We start from the raw sequence: 16089 nt of genomic DNA on the forward strand, positions 1-16089 counted from the left end.
TGAAACCTGCGACAGTTTTGGCTATGCCACATCGACCCAAATTTGCTGCATGGCTGATACTATGAACTGGACTGTAGGACACTCTGCTGTCCTAACAATGAGACAACACTGCACTGCCACCTCAAAAACACACTTACTTGTCGTCATTGGTGTGGCAGTTGAGGGCAGACGGGTCCCTGCTTAGAATGTCCTCCAAGTGGCCATACGGCAGGTTACGTCCTTCCGAAGAGGACACCACCACAAGGCCTACTTGGGCCGGGTTCACCCACTCGGATGACGTCCTGGGCAGAAAGAAAAAAATACAACAACACCAGTTTGAGTGTTACTTTTGCTGATTACAAGCGACAGTTACAAAAACTTCGGAGCTCAGAGTACTTTCCTGCACGTGTTACAGATCTCCATTCGTGCCTCCGACCAACAGTGCAAAGACAAGTGCTTTCTTAGCACATAGCAGTAATGAGAACAATGCTATTGCAACATATCATAAGCTTGTGCAACCACGTCTCTGCAATGGCCAGCAAATTTTAACACACAGTACATGAAGACATGAGCACAACCTCTTTGTCACTTCATAGCCCCAAAGGTCGATTGAAACATCCAAAATGTCTTCCACTCAGAAAGATGGCATCTACGAGCCTTTTTCAAGTCTTTTCTATATGTCAGCGTACAATCCTGCGAAAGCTTTTTGCAGTTTAGCGACAACGTCCAGGTTCAAAATGCCAAAGGTCTTAATAATCGTGTAAGAACGGAAGCCACTTTTATTGAAAGACTTTTTCAACCTGTGTGCGATGCTTGCCTCACAAACTAGCAGCAATGCCTAAGTGGCACTCACTGAGCCTGTCTGTAAAGATCCCTCACGCCTATTTCCCAAAGGGTGCAGCACAGCTTACAGCCGAAGCAGAACCGATTCACTGATCGTAAGCGAGGGTCACCAGCCCGTCAATGGTGAAGGCCATACTCACTTCCCATTGGTTCCAATCCAGTAGATGAGACCGTTCTCATCGAAGTCTCGAACATGGTTGAACACAAAGCGGGCCCCGGGTTCTTTGAGGCGCTTGACAAAGTTGAACGTCGAGCGATCGTAGTCGTACCACTGTTTTGCGACCTGACAAAAGATGAATCAAGCGTCAGTAGTGGTGACGGCACAGTAGAACCCTGCGTCTTTTCACCGCATTCATAAGACCTGGGGCTCTCGACTCGAAATACTATTTTTTACCGTTACACTTATTCAGCACTAATGGGACAGTGTAAAGCATAATGAGGCCTAAGCATTCAACAAATGGGTCCGATTCACACCAGACAAACTGGCCCACGTTTCTGCCCCAGACTCACCATTTTAACCAAATACTTCTCGAGCTGACCGACCGTCGTCAGCGGCTCCATTTTCAATCCCCGACCTGTTCGGTCGATCAGCGTCGTCTCAGCCGGCGCACGCTCCAGGCGGAACCGAAGTCGCCGCGTCAGCACCTGAAGTTCATAGCAAACAACTTCTTACACCTAATTTGTGATTATATCTGAAATGAATGTAAACTTTAAACTAGCCAGTAAAACAAAACAAAAAGCAAGGACACTTGAAAATTGCTAATGAAAACGAAATGTCTATGCGATGCAGACACCTGCATGTGATGTATCTCTACACTTTTGCAACGAATTGAATCAATTTAGTGTAGAGACAATTAAAAAATGTCACCAATACTATCCAAACTTTTCTAGCTTTTATCATGCACATTAAATGGTTGTAGCCGCCCATTCGAAGCAAAAGTCAATTTGAGTAATGTCCAGACATGTTAGAGTGGAAAACAAGCGTACACAAAATGCCCTTGTTACCTGGAGACCGTAGCCAGAGCCAGGTGTGTCGTACAGGTAGACTGGCAGTTTCTCTATAGACTCCAGCACCATGACTAGTTTACGCAGAAGGGTCACAAATGGCGAACGATTCCTGCAGTAGCAATAAAACAAAAGGGGGAGCATGTCAAAGACAAGAAATGCTCATTCTGAACCTTTTCTATTTGAATTCCGATTTGGCAGTGACGTTGTGAAGTCATGCCCCTCTTCCCTAACTCAAGCTTCAGACAAACAAATATGAGGTAGCGCATTGTTGAGGTATCTATGAAAGAACTTGACATGAAACTGAAGCCGATATAATATTGATACTAATGCTGAAGATAAGTAGATAAGACCATAGATCAGCAATTAAAGGTGAAGCTTACTCAAGACTCACTCACAAAACATACAGTCGACGACCGATTTTTCGGACCCTCAAGGGACTGCGAAAATGTCCGAAAAATCGGGCAGTCCGAAAAAGCAAATGTGCCCCAAAAATGCTCATTTTATTGGTTACTATTGAGATGGAGGGCGGAAAAAGTGATCGATCCTCTTCTGGACCATGCTTCGCTTTCGTGCGAGCACGTCCGCCCGCATTTCGGCTAGAGTTGCCGTGTCGCTGTACGCTGACGAAAGAGTTGTAATTGCTTGCATCAGCTCAGCTTGCGTCGGCTGTGCTGTTGCAGGTTAAGTCGTCATCGTCACTCTCGGACTCCGCAAGCACTTGCCGAATGATTTCCTCATCCGTGAGGCCAGCGCACAGTTCCAAATCGTTGTCCACACACGCAAACTCGGAAAACGAGACATCTGATGGAATATCAACGGCCGCAGTGCGAAGGTCGTCGATAAGCTGCTCGCTTCCCAACACGTGGTCGACGACGCTGTCCTCGTCCAAGGCGGCCGACTCGCCATTCAACACAAATACCGTGTGGCGGAAACAGTTGCGCAGCGTTGTCGATGCCATCAACTTCCACGCATCAGCGAGCATGCTAAGTGCTCCAAGCAAATTGACCGAGTACGCTTTTCCGCTGTCGAGGCACACCACCGCACGCGAAAGCAAGCGTGATCGATAGTTCCCTTTGAGAGTGAGTATGACACCCTGGTCCATCGGTGGTAGGACACTTGTGTTCCGTGGCAAGAACTCGACGTGCACAGCCTTCAAATTGGTAATGTGCCTGTGTGCAGCGCAATTGTCGACAAACAACAAAATTTTGCGGCCTTCTAAATCAAATTTGTGGTCCAGTCTTCTCACATAGCTTTCGAAAAGCTGCTGAGTTACCCAGGCCTTTTTGTTCGCCTCGTACAAAACAGGCATGGACTTTATGCCTTGCAAGCACCTCGGAGCTTGCGACTTGCGGATGACGAGCATCGGCAGTTTTTCTGAGCCCGACATGTTATTACCGATCAGTACAGTAACTCGCTCCTTACTGTGTTTGCCACCATGGCAAGGGTCGCCAGCAAAGGCAAGTGTCTTTTCTGGCATCAGCTTGAAAAAGAGCCCTGTCTCGTCACAGTTGAAAGTATCATCTGGGGAATACTCTTGTAAAAGGGACTGCAGATTTTCAGAGCGGTAATTCGCAACGACGCTGAGGTCAACAGCTGCACTTTCGCCGCACAGTTTTTTAAAACTGAGATCAAAGCGCTTCTTGAAGTTTCTTAGCCAGCCGTCACTGAACTTAAATCCTTCAATGTTCCTTTGAAGCGCCATCGTCTCAGCTTTCTGTTTGAGGAGGCTCCCGGAGAGGGGAACCTTGCAGGCCACTGTCGACTTCGGCCAAACGAGAAGGGCCTTCTCGAGCTTAGGGTAGACGCCTTGGCTGACATTCTTCTGACAACATCCAGTAGACTTTTCCGCCGCCTTCAAAATCTGCTTATTTTTGATGTAGTCCAAAATAGTCTGTTTAGAAATATGGAACTCTTTCGCTACGTCTGCCCGCGATCGGCCACTGTCAACGAGCTCGATGATGGCAGCTTTTTTCACCATCGACATGGTGACATACTTTCTGTGCTTCATCGAAGCTCTCGAGGCCGACGACATCGGCGATCCCTTATCCATTCTGAATCAGCGCTTGTAGCTAGGCAACACACATGGCACAGGCGAACAGTCAGTCGATTCGGTCCTGTCCATCCAACGGTCACAACAGAAAAGAAACAAATATTGTTCGGCAGCGACGCTGATGCGAAAATAGCCTTGATCCAGCAGTTCGAGGTAGCCACCCTAGCGGAGGCTGGCGAACGCCGCGCGCTCATCCAGCACCGGTTCGAGGCTACTGGATGAAAAAGTAAACAAGCAAGATCGCGGCGGCGCAAAAGATGATGGCGGTTGGCTCGATTGAAGCTTGGAAAGTCCGAAATATCAAACAGCCCGTCCTTAGGTGTCCGAAATTTCAAGCTGCAAAATACATTGAATTTATAGGGTATGTCCTGGTGCCAAGTAAATGTCCCAATTATCGAGCATGTCTGAAAAATTAGGCATCCGAAATATGGGTCGTCGACTGTATTTCACGCTTAGGGCTCACTCAAACTCAGGCTCACTAATATTTACCTTAACTAGACTCACTCGGACTCGCGAAAAGTTTCCTCAAGCGAAATGCCTTCGAAACAAGCTCCCCTAAATATTACTCAACCGGACTCAAGACTCGCAGCTCGACCAGAGCCTCAGTGAGTCTACTCATGAGTTTGCCAACCCGTGGTCCTGACCAAACGCCCGCATTTTAAGCCACATCACTAAAAGCACACTAATAGCTTGCACTGCTTGGCGAGAACAAGTGAAACCACACAAGACATTTGTACAATGCCGAAACTTTCCATACTGAGGCCAGAGTGGAGGGCTCTAGACTAAATATTTTGACAGCTCGGCCCGTGGGAAACTTGTTCGTCACCACACTAAGGCACCGGGTAAGAGACCCAAGCACCAACTCTCTGAAGCGACCGGCATGCCGGCAGTTGACCTCGTGGCGTCACCAAAACGGTGCTGCCTCGTGACAACACAGCCGACAGCCTTATTTTCCACAAGCGTAACTCCGAGCAGCCATTATGGGCATGCCCCGATGACTAACCTGTGGATTCCGTGTAAGTCAATTGCCACAAAGAGAAAAAAAAAATGCTGGTTGCCTCCCGAGTCCACATCGTCATGGTATGTGGTGCAAGGTTCAGCCGCGAGACGATGGTAACACCGGTAGTCTTGTAATTAATGAACCAACAATCGTTTCGGTGCAGAGAGAACAGAAGTGTAGCTGTCCTATCACATGAACATTTCCTCGTGAAAGGTAGAATGTGTGCTATAACAAAAATGAAATTGTTGTACACTCTTGTCCAAACCAACACCTCCTCTAGTACTACACTATGTCTACTGATAAACAACACTGCAGTACACTTGGCTCAGCTGGTTTCACAGCCTTAGCCACATTCTACGAGTGCACCTACAAAACAACCCTACGATGAATTCACAACAGCAGGACTCACTCGTTGCCGTACGGTTTGTCGTGGAAGCAGTTCTTGAAGATGTGCACTCTGTCCTTGAGGAGGCGGTTGGCTCGCCAAGCCAGGTGGCCATTGCTTCCTTCCAAGCCCTGAAAGATTGGCAGAATCAATCAAATCAGTTCAGATCAATCAAAAAGCGACAAAGGGGACACAATGTTGGCCACTGTACTAAGGCACCGAGCAGGAAATCTCAAAAGCGCCAACTCTCAAAGCGGCCAGCGCAGTGGCGAAACGTCGCAAGCGTACCACCAAAACGGCGACGCACTTTGACGTCGTGCTCGCCAACTGGCGTTCTCTTCCACGAGTACAGCACCGAACAATTGTTCTGACATTGTCCGGACGGCAGAACCCGTGGGAATTTGTTTCATGCACCGTACATTGAGTGATTCATGCTTATCCCAGGATGTACCATACTTTCTCACGTACAACCTGCGATCTGCCATGCAATCCTAAATCCACCATGTCTGCACTCATCCCAAGTCCAGCCAGTGCAGCTTGTTGTCACTTGTTATCATCCAGAGTGTAGGGAGCCAACACAGTGCATTGTACCTTGGTCGGCATTTTTTTTTATTCCACTTCGTTACCACTCACCTGGTTACGGCTAATTCGAACAAGTGAACCAAGAATGCGAGACTCACGCTCTTTCCAAGCAGGCGAAGCAGTGCCTGGACCAGCCCGCTACTGTGCAACTCGTAGGCCGACACAGCCCGGTCGTCCTGCAGGAGCTGCACTAGTTCCTGGAGGGCCAGCCGCAGCTGACGTCCCCAGTCCGAGTGCGGCTGCAAAGAGAATCAACATAGTGAAATTATAAGACTTTACGTGTCAGAACCAGGATATAGTTGCCAGTTCTTTCCACGCCACCGCAGTGGTCTCAAATTTCATTTATAAAGACACGATCTTCTTTGAAGTGCACAAAAATTTAATTACACTGTGCACTTAGATTTTATCCTCACGAAAATGCCCCCTTTGGCAGGAATTGAATCCATGCCCTCCATGCCTAGCAAAGCAACCTTATAACAGAAAAAGTTGAATTAGATATGAAAAATATCTACACGTAAACTCGGACATCTTTGCAACGATGTTCTTTATGGCTATGAGGTGAAAATATTTTGTGATCTGTGGGTTCGTAAGTGAGCAGAAACTAAAATGAAGAATCTGTGTTAGAATACGCCCCATCCAGGTGTCTCCCCGCCTGCACAAGTACCGTATTTACACAATTGTAAGACGACTCGAATGTAAGACGATCCCCCCAAAATCGCCTCTCGGGGGAGGGGGGGGGGGGGGAAGCCCTTGGTATCCCTGCCTGAACAGCGTAGACACGGGCTTGCTGCGTGACCATTTCGCAGGTGACCAACAACGATCGATCGCGTAGGTCAGTCACGTAGGCCGCAAGCTTCGCCTCTAGTTCCGAAAAGCGGCCAGACTTCGGCCCGCAAAAGCCACGGCGCTTGGAGTCGCACGAGAAAATTTCCTCGCGCTGAAGCCGCCACTTCCGCACCACACATTCACCGATTCCGAACTTCCGTCCTGCTGCACAGTTGTTGGTTTCCTCCGCATGAAGAATAGCAGCCCGCTTAAACGCTGCCGTAAACGAGCGCCGAGTGTTCTTCGAGCCTACGGCACTCATGTCAGACAGAAATGACTCGAGAGAGCCGGTCGTGGACACAAGCGACAGGAGCACGCGGCTACGCGCCCGCTTAGAAAATTGTATCACAAAGAGGAGCTCTTCCGTCAACTACCAATACCCCCCTACGGCAGCTCTTCCATCGATTACCGGTGCTCCCTCAAGAGCCGTGCGCTCGTCATAAAGGCACTCGTAATGCGCGCAGTAGATGCTAAAAAAAGAAAAGCTTTTGTATAAGCACGCGGAAAACTATGCGCTTTGGGTTGAGCGGGAAACTATTCGAGATGACAATACATGGTTCGATTTCGATTCTAAGGTACATGGTTCGATTTCGATTCTAAGACGACCCTCCAACATTGGATTGTCAAATTTGAAAAAAAGGGTCGTCTTACAATCATGTAAATACGGTAGTATTTCTCTGGGTTTTGTCAGCATACATAGCTCGGGACGATACCCGCCGAAGCACGAATCGTTACCCATCAAACCATGATAAACACAGAGGCCATAGTTTTCAGCTTCGCTGGTTACTCCTCCGTAAAAATTGCTCGGGCGGTTATTTTCTTAAACATAGAACAGATTAATGACCAGCAACCATCTGTGGCCTCACCTCCTGCCAGCTGGAGAGCTGTTTCTGATAGGCACGGTCGATCTGGTCCACGATCTTGCACAACCTCGTCACCACCACCCGGGGCTGCGCCTGGGCACTCCGAAAGTGGGCGTTGTAGATGTCCCTCGCTTGCACCCGCACCTGCATATACATACACGCAGAGGCTTCGTTAGCCTCACCTAAACAAACCAGACATGTATCGGATGTTTGCAACCATGTAAACAGAAGTGCCAGATTACAGATGAGCTTGTTCATCAGCAGTACACACACGACGGATTGCATTAAAAATGAGCGTATGATGGCCCAAAACAGTCGAGAAACATTTAAAATGGGGCTGGTTCGTTGGTCGTGCATCATTATGGGATAACAGCACAGGAATATGCAAAGTGTGAGGTTCCTCCAAAGAGCAAGTGCGCTTGAAAACTACTCATTCATTCTTAAGGGTGGATGGCTACACTTCCCAAAAACTCTTATTGTTTCGTGTACCTCAGTCCAGTTTAGAGAGCTTATGTAGATTTTACTACTTATTTTAAAAATCGGACTTTTTTTTTTTTTGGTGTGACAAATAGTTTAAAAGATATATTGAACTGCCACTTTTCCTATTAAGGGTTAATTAGCTAATTAACTGCAACTTGCACATTAATGTGCAACCCATAAAACCAATTCAGGATGTTCACAGTGTGTAATAAAGTATAAATAATTGTTCTGGGCGCAAAGCTGTGGGACGTTGATTATGACATGAAAAATTTCCCATCTACAATTGCACATCCCCTGCATTGATCTTCGAAACAAAAAAAAAATCATATTGATAACTCAGATAGAACAAGAGATAATGCTCCGGCATAATGGGAAGCACATGAAAATTGTCATTTTAAGAAATCAAGAAAAAACATGAGCACACATTTTTATTGCAGAAGATGCCACAAGACAACTTCAAAATGCACCAGAAGCATAGTTTGAATGCATTCTGTGCTCATGCCTCCTCTTCACTAGCTTCCGGAGTTCCAATAAGGCTGTTCTTTTCTTGTCGCATTCATGTCTATTTCACCTAAGATTGCTGTTGCACAATTAAAATTACCTGCGTTGAAGCGCAGCATTGCTTCTGCAGCGGCTGCTTCAACAACGAACAGGGACGCATGCTGCCCCATGGGGACCATACTCCCGATTACCGAATGCAGGCTCTCATCGGAGTTCTGTGTTTTGTCGCGTTCGGCAACTTTCAAGCAAGGCCCTTTCCGAAAGCCAGGTATAAACCGGTAGTAATGCCTCTGCCATGTCTTTCGGTAGATTGTAAGAATTCCTGGGACCGGGCCCACCCTTTGCTTTTGCAGCATTGCTCCAACACCATGAACTTTCACCAGCTGGTCGCAGACTGTGGTCCGAGCATTCATCAGTAGAGGTGAAGTGGTGGTATGTGGCCATCACAGCCTTTTTGCATCTCGCCCTCGTCCCCTTCATGCAATTTCAGAGCTCGGCCATAATTATGTGCTCAGCCTGGTGATCAGCTCACCTGCGAGCCTGCCTTTCCCACCAAGGCCTCTTTTCACATTGCACTTTTGTTTCTACACCAGGTTTCTCAATGCGGTGCCCATCCGTTTTGGCACATGACTTATGCAGTCTTCTTTCTGCACGTCAATGTAACCATACACCTTGGCGTCTTGTATGGCGCAAAAGGTCCGAGAGTCTCCATCAGACAGCATAGTTCTGTAGCGCAGGCCATCGCATTCAAACGATCTCTCAAAGAGAATTAGAGCCGCCTCCACTTCCATTTGCCCCGCTTTACTGTTCAAATTTTTGTTTTGCATTTATGGTTAGCCTTCCATTCTTGATAGCCCTCATCACTACTAGGCTTTGGGCCCATCTCGTAGCCTAGGCAAAAGTTTGAAAGAATGATGTAGTCCAACACGTAGCCACTGAATAATTCAATATGGGACTGTGGGAAGAATGACCCTGTGTTTTTCATGTGCCATCTGTGGTGACACGCATCCCGAAGGAGTACGGCCACTAGCGTGGGTCCGGTCTTAGCGAGCCGCAGGGCACGCGTTAACCGTCGCCGTGGCAAGAACACGATACTGCTCAAAGTCGCAACACTTTATTGTCTGTGGCCACCGAACGCAGTACAGCCCGTTGCAAAGGCGCGACGGGAAAGCAAATAGGCTTATCCACGCCATGGGCATAAAAGTACAACACAGGGTGCCACGAGCATGTCTCCGCGGTAAAGGTGATCCACGGATACACCGCGACCAAGGCCCGTTTGCTCGAGCGAGGGCAAAGGCGCTCGCATTGGCTTCGGAGGGAGACGGGTTGGCGTAGCTAGGCCACGCACTAGGACACCGTACCACTCTTCGGCCTAGCGTTCGGAAGGGTGGGGGGGGGGCATAAGGTAAGCGTTCACCGCGGGCGCAAGGCGCTGTTGGCGAAGTCCGAACGAGCCCCACAGGGAGCTGATGGATGGAAAAGAAAAGCGTGCTTACCACATGTCGTCCCCGGAGAGGACTTTCTGCCTCCGACACAGCTCGCGAAAACCCCTCGGGAGACTCCGCGCACGGTGCCATAGTCAACATCCGCTACCGAGTGAGGGGGTCAAACTTCACTCCGCTCCCCCGGCGCGGCAGACAGCGGAGGAAGGGAGACACGTCCAGACATGAGAACGGAGAAAGAGGCGGCAAAGCCCGCGACAAGGCAGCGGGCCGGCCTCAATTCCCACACATCGCAGCTAACGGCAATGCTGCCCCGATGGCTGAAGCACAGGTCATCATAAATTGTAGTGACTTTTTTCGCACATTCTCTCATAGTGGACTCAGCCGCTCCCGTTGCAGCGGTGCAACGTATTCTTCAAGTGCCGCTGAAACGGTGCATACCGCGGTGTCAGATGCCCATTGTCACAAAAGTCGTTCATTTTCGTTTGGCCATTGCCGGTAGCGAGCATCGCCCTCGAAGCGAGAAGATTCACTTCAAACGGGTTCACTTCAAACGGGTTGCACGTTTTCGTGTCGCTCACGCGGGGCGAAATCCATTCATTCGCAATCTTACCGTACGTTTCACACTGCACTAACACTTTCATGGCAAGTCCGTAGTCCCGATCCCTTCTGACAATCGTAGCTGGTCCGTGGCAAGTTTTGCAGAACAAGGCACCAATCATCGCGTTAAGCATATCTAGATGCATAAGCACATAAGAAGCACCGTCGTCAAGAGTCCTCGGCAGTTGCCCCGCTACAACTCCCAATGAAAGAGTCAATTTTCCATGCTGTTGCTGGCGCCGATGAGAGCTGCTCGAGCGTCGCTTTCTCACAGGCACGATTTTCTTGGCATCTGTCACCACCTTGGCATCGATTCATAGCTGCTCGGAGTTCGCTTCACCGTCATTGTCAGCGGAAGCAACACGCTCAGTCGCACCATTGCTGAACGGCCGCGGAGCGTTGACACATCGTTTGTCGGGGTCAACCAAGAGCTCCAATGACTTTATAGACTTTTTCCCGCTACCTTTGCATTTCCTGCGACCAAATGCATGCACGGTGCGATACTTTTTTGCGTTTATAGGCATGGCGATACAATCAGAAGCTTCTGAAGGCTCTGCAGATTTCGAGCTGTCGAAGCGGTAACTATTTCTATATGGCGTCGGGTCGCGTATGCAGGCGTAAGCCGCGAGCTTCAAGCCAAACCAGAAAGCACCATTTTAGTCACGTGCGCCACTTAGCCAATGGCAGTGAGCATGGCTCTGTCTTTGAGGCTCCGTTTTTCGAACCAGGGAAATGCTCAATGTTGCTTACTGAAAACGGGCTATTTCAAACAAGACCAAACTGATGCCGATCAAGCGCGTAGTTCCCGCGCATTATAGAGCCGAAATCTGCGCTATTCACCCTCACGTTAAAGGGCAGATTGCCCATTCTCAGCTTTTTAAAGTTGAATAAAGACAAATGTTGGGGGTATTAGGCTATAATATTTTGTAAGTAAGTGCGCAATGATGTCACGAACACGAAAAGAAGGTCCGCGAAAACTATTTTTTGGCCAATTTTCAGTCGCGAAGTGTCGCGTCCCCCCTTAAAAACGCTGTGAACCCTCTGTTAGCAGCCTCTTTAGATAACTTCAAACCATTAAAAAAAAGAACACCTGCCTTGTTTTGCTACGCTGTTTCTGAATACAAAGAATTCGTTTGACGTACAACAAAATGCGCACATTGAGAATGTGCAGCTGCTACTTTGCTTGTGCCGGTGAACAAACCAAAATGAAGTGCAGCTTCTGAAAGTGCTGGCTGTACAACAAAGCAGCAGCTTTGATGACGACAGCGTACACCTCCCATAGTCCTCGCATCCTTCTATGAAGCAATTAGTGTAAACCTGTGTATAACCTATTTAGGAGGAACATTGAATGCTCCCTGAAGAGTTGCATTATTTTTTTCTGAATCTTCCCTAAGAGAGTTCGCCATTGGACACCTTACGGCGTGAATAATGTTTTTACAACTGTGCTGCCTTGCCGCCAGCAAATCTCATACTAAAATACCGTAAAAACCCGCATATAGCTCGGACCCGCATATAGTCCGGGGTGTAATTCGGGGATAGCAAACGTGAGAAAAAAAGTTTTCACCCGAATATAGTCCGAGGAAAATGGAAAAAATGCATTTATTGACATTTCATTCATCCTCGTCGTCGGACGCACTCTCTTCCGAAGCTCCCTTGTCGGAAATGTTCTCCCACAGCACATCATCCTCAGTGCCATCAAGCGCGTTGGAGATGGAGCACTTTTTGAAGGCGCGGCAAACGAGCGCCTCTGGAATGCAGGCCCAAGCCTCGACTATCCACGAGCAGAGCATCGCTGGCGAGGCCCGTTTCAGCCGTCCGGCAGGGGTCACTTCTGGTTCTCCGGACCTCATCCACTCCACGTACAGGCGCTTGACATGGTCCTTAAATGGCTTATTAAGGCACACATCAAGCGGCTGCAGCTGTGATGTCATCCCTCCCGGGATGACGACGAGCTCGGTGCGGGAGTCGCGCAGCAGTCGCTTTACGGAGTCGGCCAGGTGACACCGAAACGCGTCGAGCACAAGCATCGAAGGGAGCCCCAGCAGTGCTCCGGGCCGTCGACACCACACGGACTTTATCCAGTCAAGGACTAACGATTCGTCCATCCACCCCTTGTCCTGGCAGCGGACGACGACATTTTTCGGGAACTTCTCCCCCTTCGGCAGCGTCTTTCGTTTGAACACCACGTAGGGTGGCAGCTTGCGACCGTCAGCCGTGCAGGATAACATTACAGTCACCCGCGTTTTTTCGTTTCCAGTCGACCGCACGATAACTTGCCTGGAGCCTTTTTGATGCACCGTCAGCGCCGAGGGCATATCCAGGTAGACCGGCGTCTGATCCGCGTTGCCGATCTGGCCCAGCTGAAAGGGGACTGCCTTTCGCAACACAATTATGTACCTTTGAAAAGCCACGAGGTGCTCTTCGTAGCTCTCTGGTAGCTTCTGGGAGATCGACGTACGCCGACGTAGGGAGAACCCAGCGCGGCGCATGAAGCGAGACACCCAATGCTTGCTCGCTTTGAAATCCTCCGGCTGAATGCCTTTGTCTCGAGCGATCTCCCTTGCCTTCGCTTGTAGCAGCTCGATGTTGACAGCGAGATGTGCAGCTCGCTGCTCCCGCACAAAGTCTGTGAGTTCTCGTTCCACGTCAGGAAATGCTCCATTTTTTGGTCCGCGGAAACTTTTTCGCTGGCCGCTGCATGCAAAGAGGGCTTCCTTCTGCTTCCGCCAACCGCGAATGCTCCGCTCGTTGACTCCGAACTGCCGCTCCGCGGCACAGTTGCCGATGGTTTCGGCAGCAGCGATAACTTTTCTTTTAAAAGCAGCAGAGTACTGCCTGCGCGGTCCTGACATGGCGTAAAATCACAGGAGCAAAATCGAGGCCGTCATTATGGGCACCAAGTTGAAGCAAAGGCCACTGACCAACTGACCAGTTAAGACTAACGCCGCTAACACTACCTAGCGCAGAAGCGCGCAGACAGCTGATGATGATGATAGCACCGCGCTATGCCGAAACCGAAACTGAATTTGGGCCGAAAATTCTTGGGACCCGCATATAGTACGGGGCCGAAATTTCGCACCCTAAAATCTAGAAAAAAACCCCGGGCTATACGCGGGTTTTTATGGTACTGGGTGTGCAAACATGGACGCAAGAAAGGAGGTAAGACACCACAGTGTTCGTGGTGTTTTAACCTTTTCTTGTTCCCGTGTTAGCGCAACACGTCTATTAGAATCAATACCTACCAACTAACTCAGCTCTTTCCTGGTCCGAGTACACTCAAACTTCAATATAACGAACCCGGATGTAACGAATAAGCGAAAGTAGCTGTTTCATAGATACAATAATAAGAACATATGTTTATAACTATTTTTTTATATAACGAAGTATTTTCATGGCAGATGCTACTATTATAATGAGGTTTGAGTGTGAATGTTGTAACAACCACCTTCTGCTTAAGTGCCTCCATCTTGGAGCGGAGGCGCCTTCCGCGGCGTCCCGCCCAGCCCGCAGCGAACTCAGGCCCCAGAGAGGTCTCGGCTGTGAAGGAGTGCCGGGTGCCCCGGTTGGACTCAAAGATGAAGCCGGGCAGGTCCTCACGCAGCAGGGTGGCCTGCTGCTGGCCGTCCGAGTTGTGGATGGCCAGCTCGCCCTCCCGCCGGCAGGAGAGCGACCAGTTACCCACCACAAGGCGCAGGGCGCCGGGACTCGACAACAGAGGCTGGCTCGGGGTATGCGGCTTCACCTGCAAGCACGCGTGTTCCAGTCTTGAAATAACACAAATTGGAACAATGAAAACGCCGACGTTTCGACACCAACCCCCGTTTACGGTTTTTCATCGTAAGCTTCCATTTACCCCTTCCTGCCGACAAATGGGAACAGCATATTCGATAATGCAGTGCTCAACAGACACCCAAGAATCAAGCGTGTGGTAAGCTAGGAAACTATTATGTCAAGAACAATGTCCTAAATTACGAAAGTGAAATAATAGAGCTCTTGTTAATTTCTCTCTCCCTCTCTTTTTTTTGCCTATTAGAACTTGTGTTGCTCCCTACGAATTGTATCTATTCTTTCTGCAAATACAATTGAACACTGTTGTAATGTTGCCAAACAAAACCGGATGTATAACTGAATACTGCACACACCACAGCTCTTTTGCCCACAAATAGAAACTAACTAGCTGCTTTCCATACTAAAGGCTTGCTGACATTAGGACTGACAGCCAAGTCTTAATGCATTTGATGAGGAATAACAGGTGCAGCACGGCCGTCTCTAACCTAAGATGCTGCAATTCCTTCATCGTACAAACTTGGTTGACAGCTGTTCCTGCCACCTTTCACTGTAGTAGTCCAGTTCCCTCCCAACTGGGGAGAGAGAATTTTAGACACACTGTAAATACCGAAGCACTGTGTCGCTGCCACATCAACGCACCAGGGCGCGTGCCCTCTGGAGCTTCTCGAGGAACTCGCCCCGGTTCTCGGAGGAGTCAGAGCCACCCTCGGGGCTGCCACTCGAGTACATCGTGGCCAGCTTGCCATCGAGGATGAAGCGGAACCATCCATTGGAGCCGTGGGAGAGCTCCAGGGCGGCCGCCTCGCTCCACAGGTAGAGGCAGTCACGACCCCGCACCAAGCTCCAGTCCCGCCAGTGGTACGGCCTTCCCGCCACAATCTCTCGCGCGTCCTCCTGGGCGGTAGGTTGCTGGGCCTGCGCGGGCTGGGGTTCCTCGTCGTGAGCTGCACTGGCTGGCGGCTCCGGAGTCTGCAATGGGGTAGATGACGAAGGAACTTAGTGCGTCTTGTATTTCATTTCGAAAGTACACAGTTAACGGATGATGCTATTGACATAATGAGCTATTAGACGATTGCAAAAAAAGCTTTCGCGTCTTGCTGAGTGTTCTGGAAAAAAGATGTTTCAAAACAGCAACCTGTTCGAAAAGGTTGCAGCTTGGGCATGTTGGCGTGGATTCATTAGCATATAGAAAGTTTTGAAAGGGACGAGACAACAGAGGAAAAGAGTGCTGCTGTTCAAGGCTACGCATCAGCGCACACTAACTGGAGGGCAAAAAGCCCGCTCACCGCTTCTTCGCGGGTTACGCCCCGCGCCGCGGAGGACGGCGTTGCCTCGTCCGAGGAGTGCTCGGCCGACAGGGTGGCCCCACCTCCGGCCAGCGCCTGCACCTTGGAGAAGACACCCAGACGAGCAAAGTGCTCCAGGAAGGTGGCCGGGGCCTTAGTCATCACCTCCTGGATCATCTGCAGGCAGATCAGGAGGCTGTCCTCGTCCTCCTGCGCAACGTCGCAAAAGAAAACAGTACAAGGGTATGAATTCAACGAAGAAGGAAAGAAAAAGACCCTGCACCATGCGAACAAAACAAAACTGCAAACACTGAAAGTTGAGGCCACAAGGTACTTTCAACACAAGCGGCTCTGTGTTCCAGAACAGCATTCAGCAAACAGCACTTTCCAACGGAACAACTCCCAGCTAAATGCTACACCTCCTTAAAGACGTGTCTAACTTGGAAAAGTACAACA

General features: G+C 49.4%; 1 protein-coding gene across 1 annotated transcript in view; it reads right to left on the reverse strand.

The window, feature by feature from the left end:
• Window positions 1-16089, reverse strand: part of Ufd4 (ubiquitin fusion-degradation 4-like) — a 163437-nt gene that overhangs the window by 58499 nt on the left and 88849 nt on the right. The window contains exons 11-20 of the mRNA XM_037418885.2: window positions 15634-15843; window positions 14987-15316; window positions 14004-14300; window positions 7539-7679; window positions 5946-6086; window positions 5290-5396; window positions 1828-1939; window positions 1333-1467; window positions 963-1105; window positions 138-281 (exon numbers count right to left, since the gene is read on the reverse strand). Coding sequence (XP_037274782.2) covers window positions 138-281; window positions 963-1105; window positions 1333-1467; window positions 1828-1939; window positions 5290-5396; window positions 5946-6086; window positions 7539-7679; window positions 14004-14300; window positions 14987-15316; window positions 15634-15843 — 1760 coding nt within the window. The remainder of the gene's footprint in view (window positions 1-137; window positions 282-962; window positions 1106-1332; window positions 1468-1827; window positions 1940-5289; window positions 5397-5945; window positions 6087-7538; window positions 7680-14003; window positions 14301-14986; window positions 15317-15633; window positions 15844-16089) is intronic.

The sequence above is a fragment of the Rhipicephalus microplus genome, chromosome 6 (assembly GCF_043290135.1).
Source record: "Rhipicephalus microplus isolate Deutch F79 chromosome 6, USDA_Rmic, whole genome shotgun sequence".
In the NCBI taxonomy this organism is placed as follows: Eukaryota; Metazoa; Arthropoda; class Arachnida; order Ixodida; family Ixodidae; genus Rhipicephalus; species Rhipicephalus microplus.